This window comes from Anarrhichthys ocellatus, unplaced genomic scaffold (assembly GCF_004355925.1).
Source record: "Anarrhichthys ocellatus isolate YVR2014 unplaced genomic scaffold, GSC_Weel_1.0 scaffold7, whole genome shotgun sequence".
Classification (NCBI taxonomy): domain Eukaryota; kingdom Metazoa; phylum Chordata; class Actinopteri; order Perciformes; family Anarhichadidae; genus Anarrhichthys; species Anarrhichthys ocellatus.
Window position 1 is genome coordinate 12,398,825 of NW_022280037.1, and position 18,098 is coordinate 12,416,922.

Sequence of the window (18,098 nt, forward strand, 5' to 3'; positions counted from 1 at the left end):
GTGTGTGGTTGAGTTCTAAACAACAATGGCGGTTAAAGAGGTTAGAGTAGATGCTACAGTAGCATCAGTTCTATCAGATGTAAAGAGTATTTCTTCAATGAAAAAAGATGTTTTCTCTTTTCTCCCGACTGGCTTCAGTAAGAGTTTGATTGACAGATGGTTCGTCCAATCACCTGTGTTAGATTAATGCTGTGCATGATGGGAATTTATAGACTGTTCTAAAAAATGTTTGTATATGTTAAAATATGCGAGGATGATTGTAAACAGAACATTATATACTGTATTTACAAAGTAGTCTGAATATGTTTTATGTTTTTAGTTCATGTTTTATTAAAGCCTCTTTAAGGCTGCGTTCACACTGGATGCTTTGTCTGTTCATATCAGATTCCAGTAAACTTAGATGCATTAAAGTTTTTAATGTTCAAATTGATCCTCTGATTGTTACGTCAGTTAACTCTGGCCTTAATTTCAAAGACCTCAGAGGGGAACCAGACCTCCAGCTGGACGTTAAGGCCTTTACCTTTACGGTGACGTTCCCTTTTCTTTGCTCCAGCTGTCCTCTCTGAAGGATCTGGCCGAGCGGCTGAAGAAACAGCTGAGCAGAGAGAAGAGTGGGCGGGTCCAGACCAGACTCAGAGCCCTTCTCCAGCGACGTGACAGCATCAAGGAGCTGTCAATCAAACGCAGGGAGGAGCTGGAGCTCTCCAGGATGCTGGGCATCTTCAGCCGGGACGTCGCCGAGGTAACCGACCGATCGATCGAGGGTATCGTTATGGATATTACTACTCTTATCAGTTCGGCTCCTTATTCATATTTTTTCATTTGTCATTTATTTTTTATTGATAGTTTGCATCGATCATTCATCTATATTTCCCAATATGACAAAAAATGTTCCACTTATCGATACTCTTATCAGTTCTTTTTGATTATTTTTTGAGAAAAATGACAATTATTGAATAAAAGAATCCACATTTCTTTATTATTCTTGTCTCTATTCTTGTAAACAAATAGTTGTTCTTAAATGGCAATACAAAAAGTTAGAATATCTTTAAAATATGTTCTCAGCTAAAGAATTATTTAAGTGATTATCTTTCATTGATGATCCTGTTCTTCTGATCAAACTCCACAAACAGTAGAAAACTGAGCATTTGTCCAAGTTTCCGGAGGCGTCAAAGATGTTTTTAATGAATGACACCAAAGAACAATGGCGGCTAATTTCTGAGACGGTCCAGAGAGCCTGTCTCTCTCTCTTTAAAGTGGTCTGTCTGTCTGTCTGTCTGTGTGTCCATCAGGCTGAGGAGTGGGTGTCTGAGCGGATGCAGAAGATGGCGGAGGACGGGAAAGCCGACCTCAGCAATCTTCAGGCCAAGATGAAGCTGCTGCAGAAACATCAGGCGTTCGAGGCGGAGATCCTGGCTCACGGGGAAATCATCGCCTCGGTGCTGCAGGTGAGACTAGACGTTCTCTTCATAAAGTTTATTCAGCTGCTTCAGAACATCTGGACAAAAGTCCTCCTGGTTTATGTGCCTTTAGGCCGGTGAGGAGCTGGTCTCCCTGAGACACCAGAGGTCCAAGGAGGTGAAGAGAAGCGCGGCCGCCCTGCAGCTCCACTGGGAACAGCTGAAGAAGGCCATGGCCACCCGAGGGAAAGCTCTAGAAGACAACAGGGACTTCCTGGAGTTCCTGCAGAAGGTTGAGGACGTGGAGGCCTGGATCCGCCACAAGGTAGGAGGCTGATGGGTTAGGGTTTATAGTGTATTTACACTGTGTCATTGGAGTATTTTCAGTGTATAACGTCCTCTGACCTCTGACCTCTCCGTGTTGCAGGAGGTGATGGTTAATGTCGGAGATGTTGGGAAGGATTATGAACACGGAGTTCAGCTGCTGAAGAAACTCGCCGAGTTCAGAGGAACCGGAGACGGGGTGAGAAATTATTAAAATCATAAATTATCTCGCTAACTGCAACATGCAGCGGTCATATTAATAACATCTTCCTCTTTTACTTCCTTCTTTACAAACCAGAGGCTTTGTGCTCATATTTTCAAAATAAAATGAAAATATAATTACACTCAACTTCTGCAACTTCTAACCTCATGTAAAAATACTATACAGTATAATGGGATTTCTTTGTAGTAAAGAGAATGGACCAAACGGCTATCATGCTTCTATGGGATTTATTAATATATATAATATAATATAATAATAATAATATTATTTATTATTCAGGATGCCATTCATCTTTACTTTTATCCCGAAGTATTTATATATTTATACCTTTTGTAATCTACATCTTAGTGTTTAAGGCAGAAGTGTTAAAAGCCGTTCTGTACATTTTAAAAGAGTTCTGTCTGAACGACATCATCTGTAATTTAATGTATTAATTAATAATCTTTGAAATTTGGAACATATACAAGAAGTGTTTGTATTTACAATATGATGCAATAACACAAATTTAAACAAATCAAACGGGAGATGATCAGAAAAGAGGGAAGCGTCACACTAAAATATGATCAAATAGAATGAAAGGCCCGTCTCTAACAGAAGCCTAACATACGGATACAAGAGCAGGATGGTTTAAAGGTATAAATATACTGACGGTGTACTTGTACCTGTAGGACGTGACGGTGGACGACGCTCACATCACGGCCATCGACAGACTGGCGGCTCGACTTGAGACGAGACGGAGCGCCGACGAGCTGGTGACGGTCCGCCGGAGGAGACAGCAGCTCAACGACAGGTGAGCAAGCTCAACGACAGGTGAGGAAGCTCAACGACAGGTGAGGAAGCTCAACGACAGGTGAGGAAGCTCAACGACAGGTGAGGAAGCTCAACGACAGGTGAGGAAGCTCACGCAGAAGCTCACCTGTTAAAAGAAGCTAAACGACGACACGTCTCTCATTCCAGGTGGAGCAAGTTTCACGGAGATCTGAGCGACTACAAGAGGAAGCTGGAGGCGGCGCTGGTGGTCCACGGCCTCATCAGAGAGCTGGAGGAGGTCCGAGACCGAGCCAACGAGAAGGTCAGTCACCTTTGAACCCTCTGAACACCAGAGATCCCGTCCCATTTCTCTCTCTGTGGTGTTTGTTTTCACTTCAAAATAAAAGTCCTGCTCCTCTATGGAAACAGAACCATCATGAGTAGAAGAAGCGATAATGACCGTTTTTTACACGATAAACGGTGTAGTTTTGGCGATTGTTTTAATAAAACATGCTTTTCCATCCTGCCGGCGGGTTTTGAGGTTCAGAGGGTTAAACTACTCATCGGATCCTCTGCTGAGACTATCGAGACGAATGAGAGACTAACGAGAGAATATCGGGGCTATCTAGACTAGTGAGACTAACGAGACTATCAATATCGAGACTAAAGACACTAACGAGACTTGACTATTGACGCTATCGAGACGATCGAGATGATCGTACGGGAAAGTGAAGTCCGTCCTGTCTCCTCAGATGCTGCTGCTGCAGGGTCAGGACTGTGGTTTCGACGTGGACAGCGTGGAGAACCTGATCAGACGCCACGAGGAGACTGAGCGAGAGGCCGGGGTCATCCAGGAGAGGTCAAAGGTGAGTGTGGGGGCGGGGCTTGTTTCAACATCTACCTGAAGCCGTCAGGTTCTAGAGTATAAGGTAAGTTAAGGTGGAGGATCTGATCTCCCTCTCTCTGGACTCAGGTCCTGCAGAAGGAGGTCTCAGACCACCTGAAGGCTCCGTCAGTGATGAACGACAAGCTGAAGAACAAACAGAAGGAGGTCCAGAAAGCTCTGAGGACTCTAGAGAAGGAGGTGAAACTCAGGTGAGGGACGCTTCATGTGCAGAATTATTTTCTTCTCCTCCTCCTTCTCATCTTCCTTTTTCTTCTTCTCCTTCTTCTTCTCCTTCTTCTTCTTTTTCTTCTCCTCCTCCTCCTCCTCCTCTGTCATTTAAAACAAACTTTGATTATTCATTAAGTAACATCACAATGTGACTCTTGGACTCACTCAGGAAGGAGAAGCTGCAGGAGGCGCACCAGCTGCAGCTGTTTAAAGCCAACCAGCGCCTCCTGCTGGAGTGGAGCGTCAAACAGAGCAGCGAGATGGCAGAGAAAGGCCTCCCCAAGACCAGGACCGAGGCAGACCGGCTCCTCGTGGAGCATCAGGACTGGAAGGTGAGGGTGTGGTACTGTGGAGTACTTTGTAGTGCTGTGTAGTACTTTGTAGTACTTATACTTCTACCTGGTTATAACACGGTAAATCAGGTGTAACCGTAGTTCCCTTCTCCTTCTTCTTCTCCTCCTCCTGCTGCTGCTGCTGCTGCTTCTCCTCCTCATCCTTCTTCTCCTTCTCCTCCTCCTCAGACGGAGATCGACGCCCGAGCTGAGCGCATCGACTCAGTCCGTGTCTTCGGTCTTGGTCTGATCCGGTCGGGTCACGCTTCTAAGGCTGAGATCCAGAAGAACCTGAACCAGCTGGAGGAGGCCCAGTCCGGACTGGACCGAGCCTGGCTGAACCGCACCAGAACCCTGGAGCAGGCCCGGACCCTGCAGGTCTACTTTAATACTTTAAAAAACACCAGAATGTACATTTATATCTGGATTTGTGTCAAACACATTGCATTTCCTATGACTACTTCATAATAAAAGCCAGGCAATGCTTTTATTGTGAAGGTGCAGCAGTAAGAAATGTTTGGTTTGTACCTTTTTTAGATCATACTTCAAATATATAAATATTGCAATACTTCGTCAGTGGCCTCGATACATGAATATCTTTGAGACTGACACTTTTAAATACAAATTTGAGGTACTTGTACTTTACTAGTATTTTGACAAATGTACTTTCTCCACCACTTCATGCCTCTGACGTCTATAGTTTCTGACTAATATTATATTAGTTTTATATATATTATATATTATTAATACTATAAAGAAATAGCTCCTAATGATGATAATAAACAATACAAATGTAATAAATGATATCACAGTATAACCTTTAAAGATAGATTTTACTTGTAGCATTATTAACATGAAGGAGGAGGAGTCAGCATGTGTTGTGGTTCCTGTAGTTCATCAGGTTCTGGTCTCCTCCTGCAGGTCTTCCTGGTCTCTGTAGAACAAACTGAGACCTGGTTCACCAACAAAGAGGCTTTCCTCTCCAACCAGGACCTGGGGGTGAGAACCTCGTCTGATGTGGAGCACATTTTATCAAATAAAAACAACCAGCTCAGCACATTCTTCTTATTCTTCTTCTTCTTCTCTCTCTCCTTCCTCCTCTTCCTCTTCCTCCTAATTTTCTTCTCCTTTTTCTCCTCTTCCTCTTTCTCCTCCTCCTCCTGTGTCGGTACAGAGCTCAGTGATGGAGGTGGAGACTCTGCAGAGGAAGCAGGCTCAGTTTGAGGAGTCTCTGGAGTCTCAGGTGGAGCAGGTGGACCAGGTGGAGGACCTGGTCCAGAAGATGATCCACCAGAACCACTACGACTCTCTGAACATCAGAGCCAAGAGCAGTGCGCTCAGTGTCAGGTGACCAGATGACATCATCACATCTAAGAGAACTGATACAATGTGTACTGTTGCTTTAAGAAACACACTCAAGAGATTCACTTATTAAAAACCTGTGTCTCCTCACCTGTCTGTCTGTCTGTCTGTCTGTGTGTCTCCTGACCTGTCTGTCTGTCTGTCTGTGTGTCTCCTCACCTGTCTGTCTGTCTGTCTCCTCACCTGTCTGTCTGTCTGTCTCCTCACCTGTCTGTCTGTCTGTCTCCTCACCTGTCTGTCTGTGTGTCTCCTCACCTGTCTGTCTGTCTGTGTCTCTCCTCACCTGTCTGTCTTGTCTGTCTGTGTGTCTCCTCACCTGTCTGTCTGTGTATCTCCTCACCTGTCTGTCTGTCTGTGTCTCCTCACCTGTCTGTCTGTCTGTCTGTGTCTCTCCTCACCTGTCTGTCTGTGTGTGTGTCTCCTCGTCTGTCTGTCTGTCTGTCTGTCTGTCTGTAGGAGGAGCCAGCTACAGCAGCAGAGTAGATCTCGTCACAAAGCTCTGGAAGGATCACTGAAGCTGCAGCAGTTCTTGTCCAGCAGCTACCAGGTACTGGACTCTACTGGACTAGACTCTAGTCTAGTGGACTCGACTGTGCTGGACTCGACTGTGCTGGACTCGACTGTGCTGGACTCTATTGTGCTGGACTCTATTGTGCTGGACTCTATGTGTTAGTTTAGATTCTGGTGGACTCCACCATCACTTTATAAATGTGTGTGAATGTTAAACATGAACAAGTCCATCAACCACATCCACAGATATCAGATTAGAAAGACCATACTTGGAGGTGTGTGTGTGTGTGTGTGTGGTAAACGTGTGTGTGTGTGGTAAACGTGTGTGTGTCTCCTCAGGTGTGTGTGTGGTTGAATGAGCGTAACGCTGTGTCTCTGGATGAGAACTGGAGGGAACCGACCAACCTGCAGGCAAAGCTGCTGAAACATCAAAGCTTTGAGGCCGAGATCCTCGCCAACCGCTACAGAGTGGACGCACTCACCAAGGTCTGTGTGAGACTATGAGGATTTATATACATATATATATATATAAATATATGTATATTATTCTGTATAATGAGTCGTATAAGTACTGTGTGTGTGTGTGTGTGTGTGTGTGTGTGTGTGTGTGTGTGTGTGTGCAGGAAGCGGAGAAGCTGCTGTCTGAGTGTCGATCAGCTGACGTGAAGGTTAAACTTCGTCTCAGAGAGCTGACGGACAGCTGGGATGCTCTGATCCACAACTGTAAGGAGAAAAAGACCAGACTGCAGGAGGCCTACCAGGTACACAGACACACACACACACACACACACGCACAAAGAAACGTTTTATTTTAATTCCATTCACGAGTAAAAAGACAATATTTTCAATCAATACATCTGTTGAATAAGCATGACGATTTAAACAAAAGTCTGATTGTCTGTGTTCTTACATTATTGATTATTATCATTTATAAACTTCACTGAGGAATGTTTTTATTTTATTGACATTTTACACGAGTTTCCAGTGAGATATTAATGACTTTATTTGGAGACTTTGTTGTTGTAAACAACTGTTGCTGCTCCAGAAACAATATTTAGATTTATCTAAGTTCTAAATAACTTCTGAATTGAATTGTTTTATGCTATATATGTATTTAAAACCATTTAGTCATGAATAAGAGCACAGTATTGATAAGAGTAGCTCCTTGTAGTAATAACATCCTAAAGATACCTCTCTTTACCTGAAGGCCACCGTAGTTTTGGAAAAGGGGAGGGGCTTAGCTGAGGGGTGTTTAGTTGGATGCAATCTGCAGCCCCACCACTAGATGTCACTAAATCTCACACAATGTTCCTTTAAAACTCCCTGATTCATTCAGCCATTCTGTGAACTGTAAAGAATAAAGTGTGCAGAGGAGATGCTCAAACAAACGTTTCCAAACATCAAAGCGTGCGCGTTGTGTTCAGGCGCTGCAGTTCCAGCGTTCGTTGGACGACATGGAGCAGAGCGTCGGCTCCGTGGAGAGAGAACTGACCAATGAGGACTGTGGGAGCGACCTGCCGTCCGTCAACAGGCTGCTGAAGGCCCTGCAGAGTCTGGAGGAGGAGGTGGACGGACACAGAGACAGAATCCAGGTACACGACGTCTCCTTACTGCTGCGTACATCTGAGGGACGATAAATATATTATATAAATATAATATATATATTTATTATATTTTAATAATCAGGTTCTGGTGGAAACAGCAAAGAGCTTCAGCTCTCAGGGAAACTTCCTGGCTGAGGAGATCCAGATCAGAGTGGCTCACACCATCAACAGGTCTGATATGTAGTAGTGTAAGAAGTACAACATGTACCTCTGAGATGTAGTACAGTATAAAATACAACATGTACCTCTGGTATGTAGTATTTGAGAGGACATACATTTCCAGGTGACGATAACAGTAACTCTACTCCCTCAGGTACAACAGTCTGGCGGAGCCCCTGCAGAGTCGGAGGGAAACCCTGGAGGCCTGGCAGGTTCTGTTCCAGTTCTCCAGAGACCTGGAGGAGGAGGTGTCCTGGCTGAGCGACAGACTGCCCTCCATCACAGCTGGAGAATGGGGGAGCTCGCTGAGCAGCACCCAGCAGCTGCTCCACAGACACCAGGTCAATATGGACGCCGAAATTCCCAATTAAAAGCCGTTTTAACAAGCTACAGGTTCAACTTCCTGCTTTCGTTTTATCAGGCTGTGATGCAGGAGATCTCAAGCCGCGCCCCATTGGTCAAGGCCGTTCAGGAGGCGGGGCATAGCCTGGTGAGGAGCCAATCGCTCACTATTTAAACTCTTGTTCTGTTTGTGATGTAAAGAATTAAATAATAAATCAAGAGTCTCGATTGCTCTCAGGTCAGAGGTCGTCACTTTGCATCTCACGACATCCGGGAGCGTCTGGAGGAGCTCAAGAGGCTCCACGAGGAGCTGCTGATGGAGGCGGAGAGGAAGGGGAAACTCCTGCAGGAGGCGCTCAAAATCCACAGCTTCCTGTCCGAGGTGAAAGTCAAAGTAGAAAGTTTATTGTGCACATCTGGGAGGTTTTACTGCCTATAAACTGCCAAAAAAGAGCCTTAAGTCAGCAGTGAGGGAGCATTTTGGATGTAAAATGACCAGAGAGTCATGTGACCCGCGTCTTAATTTCACAGTTTCACTATCATAGTGTGAAAAAAATCATGGGATTCCCCCCCCCCCCCACTATTAACCTGTGTTTATGTGTCGAGGTCTCTGAGCTGCAGCTGTGGTTGGAGGAGCAGCGGGCCGGTCTGGAGTCTCGGGACTGCGGGAGGAGCGAGGAGGCAACGGAGGCCCTGCTGAGGAGGCTGGACTCTGTGGACGTGGAGCTGGAGAACCAGAGGAAGACGGTGGAGAGGCTGCAGGAGAGAGGAGCCTCGCTGCAGCACCTGGGACATCCCAACAGGTAGACAGACACCTGTGTAGACACTTGTGTGTAGGCACTTGTATAGACTCCTCTTTAAACACCCATTTAAACTCCTGTTAAAACTCCTGTTAAAACTACTGTACACTCAGGATGTGGTCTGAGAAACGAGGCGGTCGTTAAATTTGAATCTCAAAATAAAGTCTTTCCCTCTGTGTGTCCGTCTCAGCCACCTGGTCAGCGAATCTCTCCCAGGCGTCCCCGAATGCTTCGATACTCTTCTCCGAGTCTCCGTCGCTCGCCGCGCCGCTCTGGAAGACCAGCGCCGCCTCTACGTGTTTGAGAGGGAAGCCAAAGAACTACAAACATGGCTGACCTCCAAGAAGACCCTGGCAGATTCCAAGGACTGCGGGCAAGATCTGGAGGACGTAGACGTGAGTCACACAAGTACCTGAAAGTTAGATTGATTCATTCTTTGATCACACACTTTCTGATTTAAATAAGAATTTAATTTTAGATTTATATGACTGATAAACCTCCTCCTCCTCCTCCTGCAGGTCCTTCAGAAGAAGCTGGAGGTTCTGGTGTCGGAGGTGACCGGTCTGGGTCGGAGCCGTCTGACCTCGGTGCAGCAGCTGGGCCGAGGTCTGCAGCAGGACGGCGAGGCCCGTAGGAGGGACGACACCCTCAGTGGGCTGTGGGACAACCTCAATGGCAGCATCAGGACCAGAGAACAGGTGTGGATCTGGATCTGATACCTGTGGTGGTTCATGTGTCACTCAGGTAGTGGTGGTGTTGATCTGTACAGACCTCGCCCCCTCACGGTTCAACACGCTTGTTTTTCTTTTTTATTTATTGGGTCATTTCGTGGGGACAGTGCACATTAATATGATTAATATTAGAGGCTGTTTTTCATCTGTAGTTCCTGGACAGATGTTACAAAATGAGCTAAAAAAACAGAACATAAGATTTGAATGACAAAGTTATTCATCATTCATCATTTATAAACATGCAGAAACAATAATAAAAGAAGATAACTACAGATCATTACACAGTTTAACTTTATTAAAGTGACGATTACTGACGATGGTTCTCCTCCAACATTCAGTAGAACATGTGTTTCTAGTCTTTGATCTCTGATAATGTTTCATTGTAAACAACCAATCGGTGTTTAAACCAACAGGAGGAGAGCTAGTAACGTTAGCAGCACCGCTGCAGGTACATTATAACGTTATCATGATGTGTTCATGTGTAATCTGTAAAATGTAGTTTTGGTGATAAACTTGAATAAATCCAGTAGTTTGAAGGAGACGTTTTCACATGAATATAAAATAGATATTAGAGATGAATTATGAGCTGTTTAACTTCCTAACACGAGCTCTAAACACATTATAAGTAGTCTGGATCCTTGTAGACCAGCTGCTATCTGCCAACATGGACCTTCACTCAGGTACCGGTCTTCTCTGTGTCCTCCAGAACCTGCAGCAGGCGAGGGAGGTCCATCAGTTTAACCACGATGTGGACGAGCTGAAGGGCTGGATGGCTGAGAAGGAGGCCGTGCTGGACTCTGAGGACCAGAACCAGGACCAGGACCTGCACTCCATCCAGACTCTGCTGAGGCAACACGAGGCGCTGGAGGTAAATTTATATTTATTAGTTGATTATATTTTGTGTTATTAATCTCAATCTGCAAAGTAACTAACATTTTGTAACCTATATTGTTATTTATTCACCAAATATTTTTTGGTCTTTCTTTTATTTTTAGTTTATTTTGCTGCCTTTGCAAAGCACTTTGTACTGTAGGTTTTGTTAAATAAGTAAATATTATTATTAATAAAAAGTAAAATATTTCCTTCTGAAATGTTTAGAAAGAAATGTATGTAAAGTTTACAATAAACTTTATCTGCTGGGTAGTTTGTGTATTTTCCTCTCGGGATCAAAAAAGTTTTAAATTAATTTATAATAAAACATTCTGAATTATTTTGTTTTATTTTGTATTATTAATCTGAATCTTCAAAGTAACTCAAGTTAAATAAATGAAGTGAAAAGGAAAATATTATTTGCTTCTTAAATGTTCTGTGAAAAAAACGAATAAAGGAGCAGAAAATGCAAATACTCAAGTAAAGTACAAGTACCTCAAAGTTGTACTTGAGTACACTGTTGAGTAAATGTTGTTGTCTCCGTGTTCCACCAGAGGGACCTGGTCCTGGTCTCTGAGGAGACCACCAGGAGCCGCGAGGAGGGCCGGGCTCTGAGCCGACGGCGGTCTGAGACCAGAGCCGCGGTGACCCGGAGGCTGGAGGAGCTGGAGGTCTGCTGGACCAGCGTCCAGGACAAGGCCTCCCAACGCAGGGCCAGACTGGACCAGGTCCAGGACGTGCAGAAGTACTGGTCCCAGTGGACCGAGCTCATGTAGGTCCTCGTCACGTCTCACCCAACAAAACACACCAAACATGTGAATGTGAATATGGTGAAAAAATGAACTTCTAGATTTCACCATGAAACTTCTCCAGTTGGTTTCTGACATTAAGACAATTGTTCTTTCTATTGCAAGTTTTCTGAAAATGTACGTTTAAATATGCAAATGAGGCATTATCTTATTCAATTTGACCTAAGTTCCAAACATTTCCAGAACATAAATGTGAACTTTAGTTAAAGTCAGGTTCAAAATTCTAGTTTCATTGTTGTTTACATGTTAGAGTTAAAGGTTTTTAATGAGGGAGTTTATGATTTGTCTTTGAATCACTCCATCAATGAACACATTAATGCATCGATGAGGATAAGACGGTAATATGAGATATATGATACGTACTTTTACTTTTGGTGCTTGAAGTACTTTTTGATGCTGATACCATTGCTGATACTTCAAAATTGAATGCATGACATGAACTTGTAACACAGTATTTCTACACAGTAGTATTAGTACTTTTACTGCAGTAAAACAAAAACAAAAAAGTACTTCTTCCAGCACTGGTTGAAATACACTTCACACACAAGACTTCATGTTTCCAGCTCGACTTGATCAAATTAAAGAAGAATACTAGAGAACAGCAGCTGAAAACGAAAGTTCATGATCAACAACTACACATATACTTTGATACTTTGTATTTCCCCATCAAAATAAAAGTCCTCTGCAGACTTCTGCCTCGTGTTGCCTCAGCAGAGTCTGGATGGAGTCCTGGTCCTGGTCTAACCTCCTGAGCCGCCTATATGAACAGAATTTTAAAAGATCTCGGTTTGTCCGTCTTGTGTCTCAAGGGCCTCGCTGAGGGAGACGCTGTCTCTGGTTGGAGGGGAGGCACTCAGCGTGGAGGGAGGCGACCCGGAGCAGCTCCTGAAGGAGCACCAGGAGTACCGAGTCCAGATGGATCGACAGCTCAGCAAATCACAGGCCACCAAAGAGGAAGGGAGGTGCCTGATGGAGGGAGGAAACTTCATGTCCCCAGAGGTAAGACCACCCACATTCACCGAGGACCGTCTGTCTCACCTGACGTCTCCATCTCCTCCCTTCCCTTCCCCATCCTCAGGTGGAAGAGCACGTCTCGGAGCTGGAGGAGCTCGAGGTTCGGGTGGAGAAGGTCTGGGAGGAGACCAGAGTCCTGTATGAGGAACAGCTGGAGATCTTCCTCCTGCAGAGGGAGCTGGAGCAGGCGGAGCGCTGGCTGAGCTCCTACGAGAACTCGCTGACGGCCGAGGACTTCGGGGTGAGGAGGTCAAAGGGTCGGGAGGAAACAGGAAGTTGGGTTATTGTGGTTTAGTTCTGTCCATCAGGGGGCGACACCTCTGGTTGTATAGAAGTCTATGAGAAAATGACTCTACTTCTCTCTTGATTTATTACCTCAGTAAACATTGTGAACATGAGTTTATGGTCTCAATCTCTAGTTTCAAGTCTTCTTCAATACAGCATGATGTTCATTTAGTAAATTATGGTCCATTTAGCATCAAACAGACCATAAAGCAGGGTATGCTTTAGGGCGGGGCTACGCGGTGATTGACAGGTCTCTAGAGACGTATACGGCATCTCTACATCACTCCTCCTCAGTCCAGATATGGTCACTTCCTGTTTACTAGTTGCGAAAAAAACAAGATGGCGACGACCAAAACGCAGAACTCGTGGCTTCAAAACGTCCGCACACAAAAGAGAAACGTCACGACGACTACGTGTGTTTAAATACTGCAACAAAAATGTGTTTTTATACTTGAGGAAAATATCAAAACAGCTGTAAACTATATTATTGTGAATGTGATGGATCTAAAAAGGGAACATTTACACAAACAGCTGGTTCTTCTTGTTCCTCCAGGACTCAGTGTCTGATGTTCTGGAGCTCCTGAAGAGACAGGAGGACCTGGAGGCCATGATCCAGGCCCAGAGCGACCGCTTCATCACACTACAGAAGAAGAAAACACAGGTCGGTCGGTCGGTAACTCTCTAAACCCGACTGAACACGTCTGTGTCTTTGCTCTAATGTTTTCTTTTTTCTTCTCCTCTCAGAAGGAGAAGAGACTTAATGGAAACTCGGACCTTCAGGACAGAAAACCTCCAGCCAGGGTTTTGTCTCTGAAGAGGAAACCGTTGGATCCAAAGACCTCCTTTTCTTCCTCTTCCCCCTCCAAGGACGTCGTCCGTCGACTCAGCGGCGGCCGGAGGACGGACAGAGCCGTCAGATCGTCTACGCTGGACGGGAAAAGCAGCCTCACGACGTCTGCTAGTCCTCCACTCAGCCCAGCCCTCCTCCTCCAGTCCAGGAGACACTTCAGTACCGGCAGGAAGAAATGGGAGGAGGAAGAAGACGCCTCCAGTCCTCCTGTATCACCTGACTACTCCTCCTCCTCCTCCTCTTCCTCCTCCTCTCCTCCTCCTTCCTCCCCTCAATCCGCCGTCTCTTCTTCCTCCCCGGAGAAAGACCGTCGTCCTCGATCCAAACCCCCTCTGGCTCCAAAGCCCAGAATCTCTCCGCCCGTCGCGCCACCTGACTCGCCTCCGCCAATCAGAGGGCTCGTTGCTCCCACCGAGCCGCCTCCTCCTCCTCCTCCAGTTGCAGAAAGACGTTCTCCCCCTGAATCTCCTCCGACGGAGCTCCGCGACGAGGCTCCTTATTCTGAACCGGTTCCACCACCTGACCCCCCGATTGCTGCACCAATCACAGAGGAGGAGACGGCATCAGCTGACCTCGCTCCTTCTGCGTCTCCTCCTCAGGGACACAGGAAGTTTGACGATGAAGCAGAAGAAGAAGAAGAAGCTAACGTCCACAAGTCCACACCGGAGGTAAACACTCTCTCTATATATATCTCTCTGTCTCTCTCGCTCTCTGTCTCTCTCTGTCTGTCTGTGTCTCTGTCTCCCTCTCATCAGCTGTCTGACTTTATAGTTATTACTGAAAGCTGATTGTTCGCCCCTCTCTGTGATGTTGTTCAGGTGACGGCCGAGCGGCCAATCAGGATGGAGGGAACGCTGGAGATCAAAGTGAAACAAGGAGGAAACAAGGTGAGAACATCATTGATGTGTTTCTGGTCTCTGATCTCTGATAATGTTTCATTGTTAACAACCAATCAGTAAACCAACAGGAGGAGAGCTAGTAACGTTAGCAGCATCACTAACGGCTAACCAACGGAGGTTCAGTTCAGTTACATTATGATGCCTTCAGGCTCTGCTCAATGAACATGATTATACTGACTGAAGGTACATTATAATGTTATCATGATGTGTTCATGCGTAATCTGTAAAATGTAGTTTTGGTGATAAACTTGAATAAATCCAGTAGTTTGAAGGAGAAGTTTTCACATGAATATGAAATAGATATTAGAGATGAATTATGAGCTGTTTAACTTCCTAACATCTAACATTATACATCAGTAAAAATAATAGTGACATAAAAATATAATGTTTTATTTTCTTATCGTTTGAATTGTGTTTTTATGATGAAGAAAACACCATAAATTACTATAAGAAAGTAAAAGTACAACATTTAGAGTTGTTGATGGTTTACTGACTTCAGAGCGTTGAAATGATTTTATATTGCGGATCCTTGTAGACCAGCTGCTATAATCAAACAACAAAGGGATCTGTATCTGTTAATATGGATCATCAATGATCAATAATTAGTATCAGCGGCTAAAAGAAACATGATCAGAGATCTAGAAGTTATATTTGCTCCTTTTTTACTTTTGTTCTGATCCGACCTGTGACTGTGATCTGTGAGCTTTATGATCTGTAGCTCTTCTAGTAGTCTTTACAACCTTTACCTACGACACGGCTGCGTGTCCAGTGTGCTGATTGGCTGACAGGTGTTTCTGGTCTGTCTGTGATTGGCTGCTTCTGCTTCAGGGTCTGGATCACTGGGAGGAGGTGTTTGCTGTTCTGGAAGGAGAGACGCTCAGCCTGTTCACAGACAGAGCGGCTGCTGACCAGGTATTTATTATTTTATCTACTCATGAATTCATATGCACTTAAAATATAACACACGTATGTTGTTATCAAACTAAGAGACAGAAAGCTGCTGAATCAAGTCCTCCTTTAATAACGTGTCACTGAATCAAGTCCTCCTTTAATAACGCGTCACTGAATCAAGTCCTCCTTTAATAACGTGTCACTGAATCGAGTCCTCCTTTAATAACGCGTCACTGAATCAAGTCCTCCTTTAATAACGTGTCACTGAATCGAGTCCTCCTTTAATAATGCGTCACTGAATCGAGTCCTCCTTTAATAACGCGTCACTGAATCGAGTCCTCCTTTAATAACGCGTCACTGAATCGAGTCCTCCTTTAATAACGTGTTACTTAAACACACTGTTGTCTCCTCAGAAGTCCTCCCGGTGGCCTCCGGTCAACGTGGACAGAGCTGTTTGCAGAGAGAACGTTTCCTACAGGAGGAAGGAGAACACCTTCAGACTCATGTGAGCTGCAGATTATTCATGTTTCATTATTTAATGTTTCTTTAAGTAATGTTTATTTTACCTGAAGTGTTCCAGTGATATACTGTATATTTAAAACAAATATATAAATACAGTGAATTCTGGAAGATGATATGTTTACATGTTCTTTTAGCTGCAGCATCACATCTAACATATCAAATCTAAATGTGCTTTTAGACACATTTCATATCTTAAAACTTGGATCTCCTCTAAAATTATAAATCAAGTTCTGTATGTTTGAACAGTTATGTGAATAATTTAAAATGTTAAAAACATTTTTCTGGAAGATTTTTGTTGTTGTTGACTGAATCTGTGTGTGTTTAACTGTGTGTTGTGTGTGTGTTGTGTTTAACAGTGTGTGTGTTCTGTTGTTTAACAGTGTGTGTGTGTGTGTGTGTGTGTGTGTGTGTGTGTTTAACAGATTGGAGGATGGCAGTCAGTACCTGTTTTCAGCATCCAACAAAGAACTTCAGCTACTTTGGGTGAAGAAACTCCAAAACTGCTCTGAATCTACTAGCAGTGACTCTGATGACTCAGGGTAAACACACACACACACACACACACACACACACACACTACATCCTCTTTCCTTGAGTCGGGGTCGTGGCCAAGATGGCGTCTGGTTTGATCCATCTCAAGATGGTCTCTTATAAATGTGATTGATGGTGCTGTTAGATTGCTGCTCGACCGTCTCGTTATGTTTTCAACGACGGTGGAAATGTTGTTTTTTAAAAGGCGAAACGCCAACAAATAATGGATCATTAGATCAAACGTGGTGAATCTTTTTCAATAACTTTTGACTTCTGGAGTTATTGGACAAGCCACACTACCAAACTAAAAGGCTGTTTTTGTTTTTGTTCATACATGTTTAAAACTTTCAACATTTTAATGAAGCCGAACAAGACAAAATGTGTCCGACTCAGGAGACATCCTCCAGTTCTTTAAAGTGAAGTCAAAGCTTCATGTGTTAAAGCTGCATTATCTCTAGTGTCCATCAGGGGGCAACTCCTCTGGTTGTGTAGAAGTCTGTGAGAAAATGACTCTACTTCTCTCTTGATTTATTACCTCAGTAAACATTGTAAATATGAGTTTATGGTCTCAATCTCTAGTTTCAAGTCTTCTTCAATACAGCATGATGTTCATTTAGTACATTATGGTCCATTTAGAGTCAAACAGACCATAAAGCAGGGTATGCTTTAGGGCGGGGCTACACAGTGATTGACAGGTCTCTACCAGAGATGTATACGGCGCCTCTACGTCACTCCTCCTCAGTCCAGATATGGTCACTTCCTGTTCACTGGTTGCAAACAAAACAAGATGGCGACGACCAAAACGCTGAACTTGAGGCTTCAAAACATCCACAAACCAACGAGAGACGTCACCATGACTATGTTCACTTCTTATAAACAGTTTATGGTCCAAACCTCTGAGATGCATGGAGGGTCAAATCTTGTGTGGTATCAAGAACAAATTTATTGTTGACACGTTTCTGCACAAAAATGAGGAATTTGAAGATATTTGAGTGTGAAATAATCTTTAAATTAGACAAATGTTGTCAGCTGTACAGGAACCACCTTAAATACAGCATGAAATCCACAAAATAATTTATTACTAAATATCTGTTTAAAGAAAACGACTGAAGTATTTAACAGTCTTTGATTCGCTCCGAGTGGTTTTGGTCGGCATTTGAGAAGTATTGATGTTTGATTCATCAATATTTTGTCCTGGCTGTCATTTTATTCCAGCTTTGATTGATTTCTCTTAAAGAACTGAACAGATTTTATTAAAATGAAGAAAGGATACAAAAGCGTTGCAGTTTTTTTGGGTGTTTGACGGACAGACGAACGTCCGGTTTGACTCCAGTCAGCCGCTGAAAGTGTTTGATGGAGTTTCAGACCGAAGCTGTTTCCTTCACACTGCGTCAGGTAATTCCACTTTTCCACACCTCACCTGTTCACACTGTGCACTGTGGGGTCGACGGGCACCGCTCAGGTGGGTGAGAGGCTGGAAGAAATTAACCTTTTTATCCTTTTTTTAATGAGATACTTTGACAAAAGTAAATTACATCCAGTGGGAAACAGAATGGTGGAAACCCGAGCAGCCTCGGGTCCATTCAGCCGATCAAGTACATTCATGAAAGGATTTCTGAAGGAGAGGTATGTTTATTTAACAGCTGTAGACTGAACGCAGTATATTTAAAGGACTACGTTTACATGCACTCAATATTCTTGGTTTTGCCATTATTCCGAAAAAGACAATGTTCCTAAAAAGCTGTTGAAAATGTATATTCCATTAATATTCCCATT

At 44.0% G+C, this 18,098-nt stretch overlaps 1 protein-coding gene across 1 annotated transcript in view; it reads left to right on the top strand.

The window, feature by feature from the left end:
• The window catches only part of sptbn5 (spectrin, beta, non-erythrocytic 5), a 52,705-nt gene that overhangs the window by 32,715 nt on the left and 1,892 nt on the right, over window positions 1–18,098 (top strand). Inside the window, exons 43-75 of the mRNA XM_031847217.1 lie at window positions 554–742; window positions 1,293–1,448; window positions 1,534–1,725; window positions 1,828–1,923; window positions 2,616–2,737; window positions 2,905–3,019; window positions 3,450–3,563; window positions 3,671–3,792; window positions 3,981–4,143; window positions 4,333–4,521; window positions 5,065–5,142; window positions 5,318–5,490; window positions 5,962–6,052; window positions 6,355–6,501; window positions 6,639–6,776; window positions 7,440–7,607; window positions 7,702–7,790; window positions 7,933–8,119; window positions 8,200–8,268; window positions 8,359–8,502; window positions 8,727–8,923; window positions 9,111–9,315; window positions 9,439–9,618; window positions 10,358–10,519; window positions 11,076–11,293; window positions 12,140–12,329; window positions 12,409–12,585; window positions 13,183–13,290; window positions 13,374–14,147; window positions 14,298–14,366; window positions 15,207–15,290; window positions 15,683–15,774; window positions 16,214–16,330. Coding sequence (XP_031703077.1) covers window positions 554–742; window positions 1,293–1,448; window positions 1,534–1,725; window positions 1,828–1,923; window positions 2,616–2,737; window positions 2,905–3,019; window positions 3,450–3,563; window positions 3,671–3,792; window positions 3,981–4,143; window positions 4,333–4,521; window positions 5,065–5,142; window positions 5,318–5,490; window positions 5,962–6,052; window positions 6,355–6,501; window positions 6,639–6,776; window positions 7,440–7,607; window positions 7,702–7,790; window positions 7,933–8,119; window positions 8,200–8,268; window positions 8,359–8,502; window positions 8,727–8,923; window positions 9,111–9,315; window positions 9,439–9,618; window positions 10,358–10,519; window positions 11,076–11,293; window positions 12,140–12,329; window positions 12,409–12,585; window positions 13,183–13,290; window positions 13,374–14,147; window positions 14,298–14,366; window positions 15,207–15,290; window positions 15,683–15,774; window positions 16,214–16,330 — 5,315 coding nt within the window. The remainder of the gene's footprint in view (window positions 1–553; window positions 743–1,292; window positions 1,449–1,533; window positions 1,726–1,827; window positions 1,924–2,615; window positions 2,738–2,904; window positions 3,020–3,449; window positions 3,564–3,670; window positions 3,793–3,980; window positions 4,144–4,332; window positions 4,522–5,064; window positions 5,143–5,317; window positions 5,491–5,961; window positions 6,053–6,354; window positions 6,502–6,638; window positions 6,777–7,439; window positions 7,608–7,701; window positions 7,791–7,932; window positions 8,120–8,199; window positions 8,269–8,358; window positions 8,503–8,726; window positions 8,924–9,110; window positions 9,316–9,438; window positions 9,619–10,357; window positions 10,520–11,075; window positions 11,294–12,139; window positions 12,330–12,408; window positions 12,586–13,182; window positions 13,291–13,373; window positions 14,148–14,297; window positions 14,367–15,206; window positions 15,291–15,682; window positions 15,775–16,213; window positions 16,331–18,098) is intronic.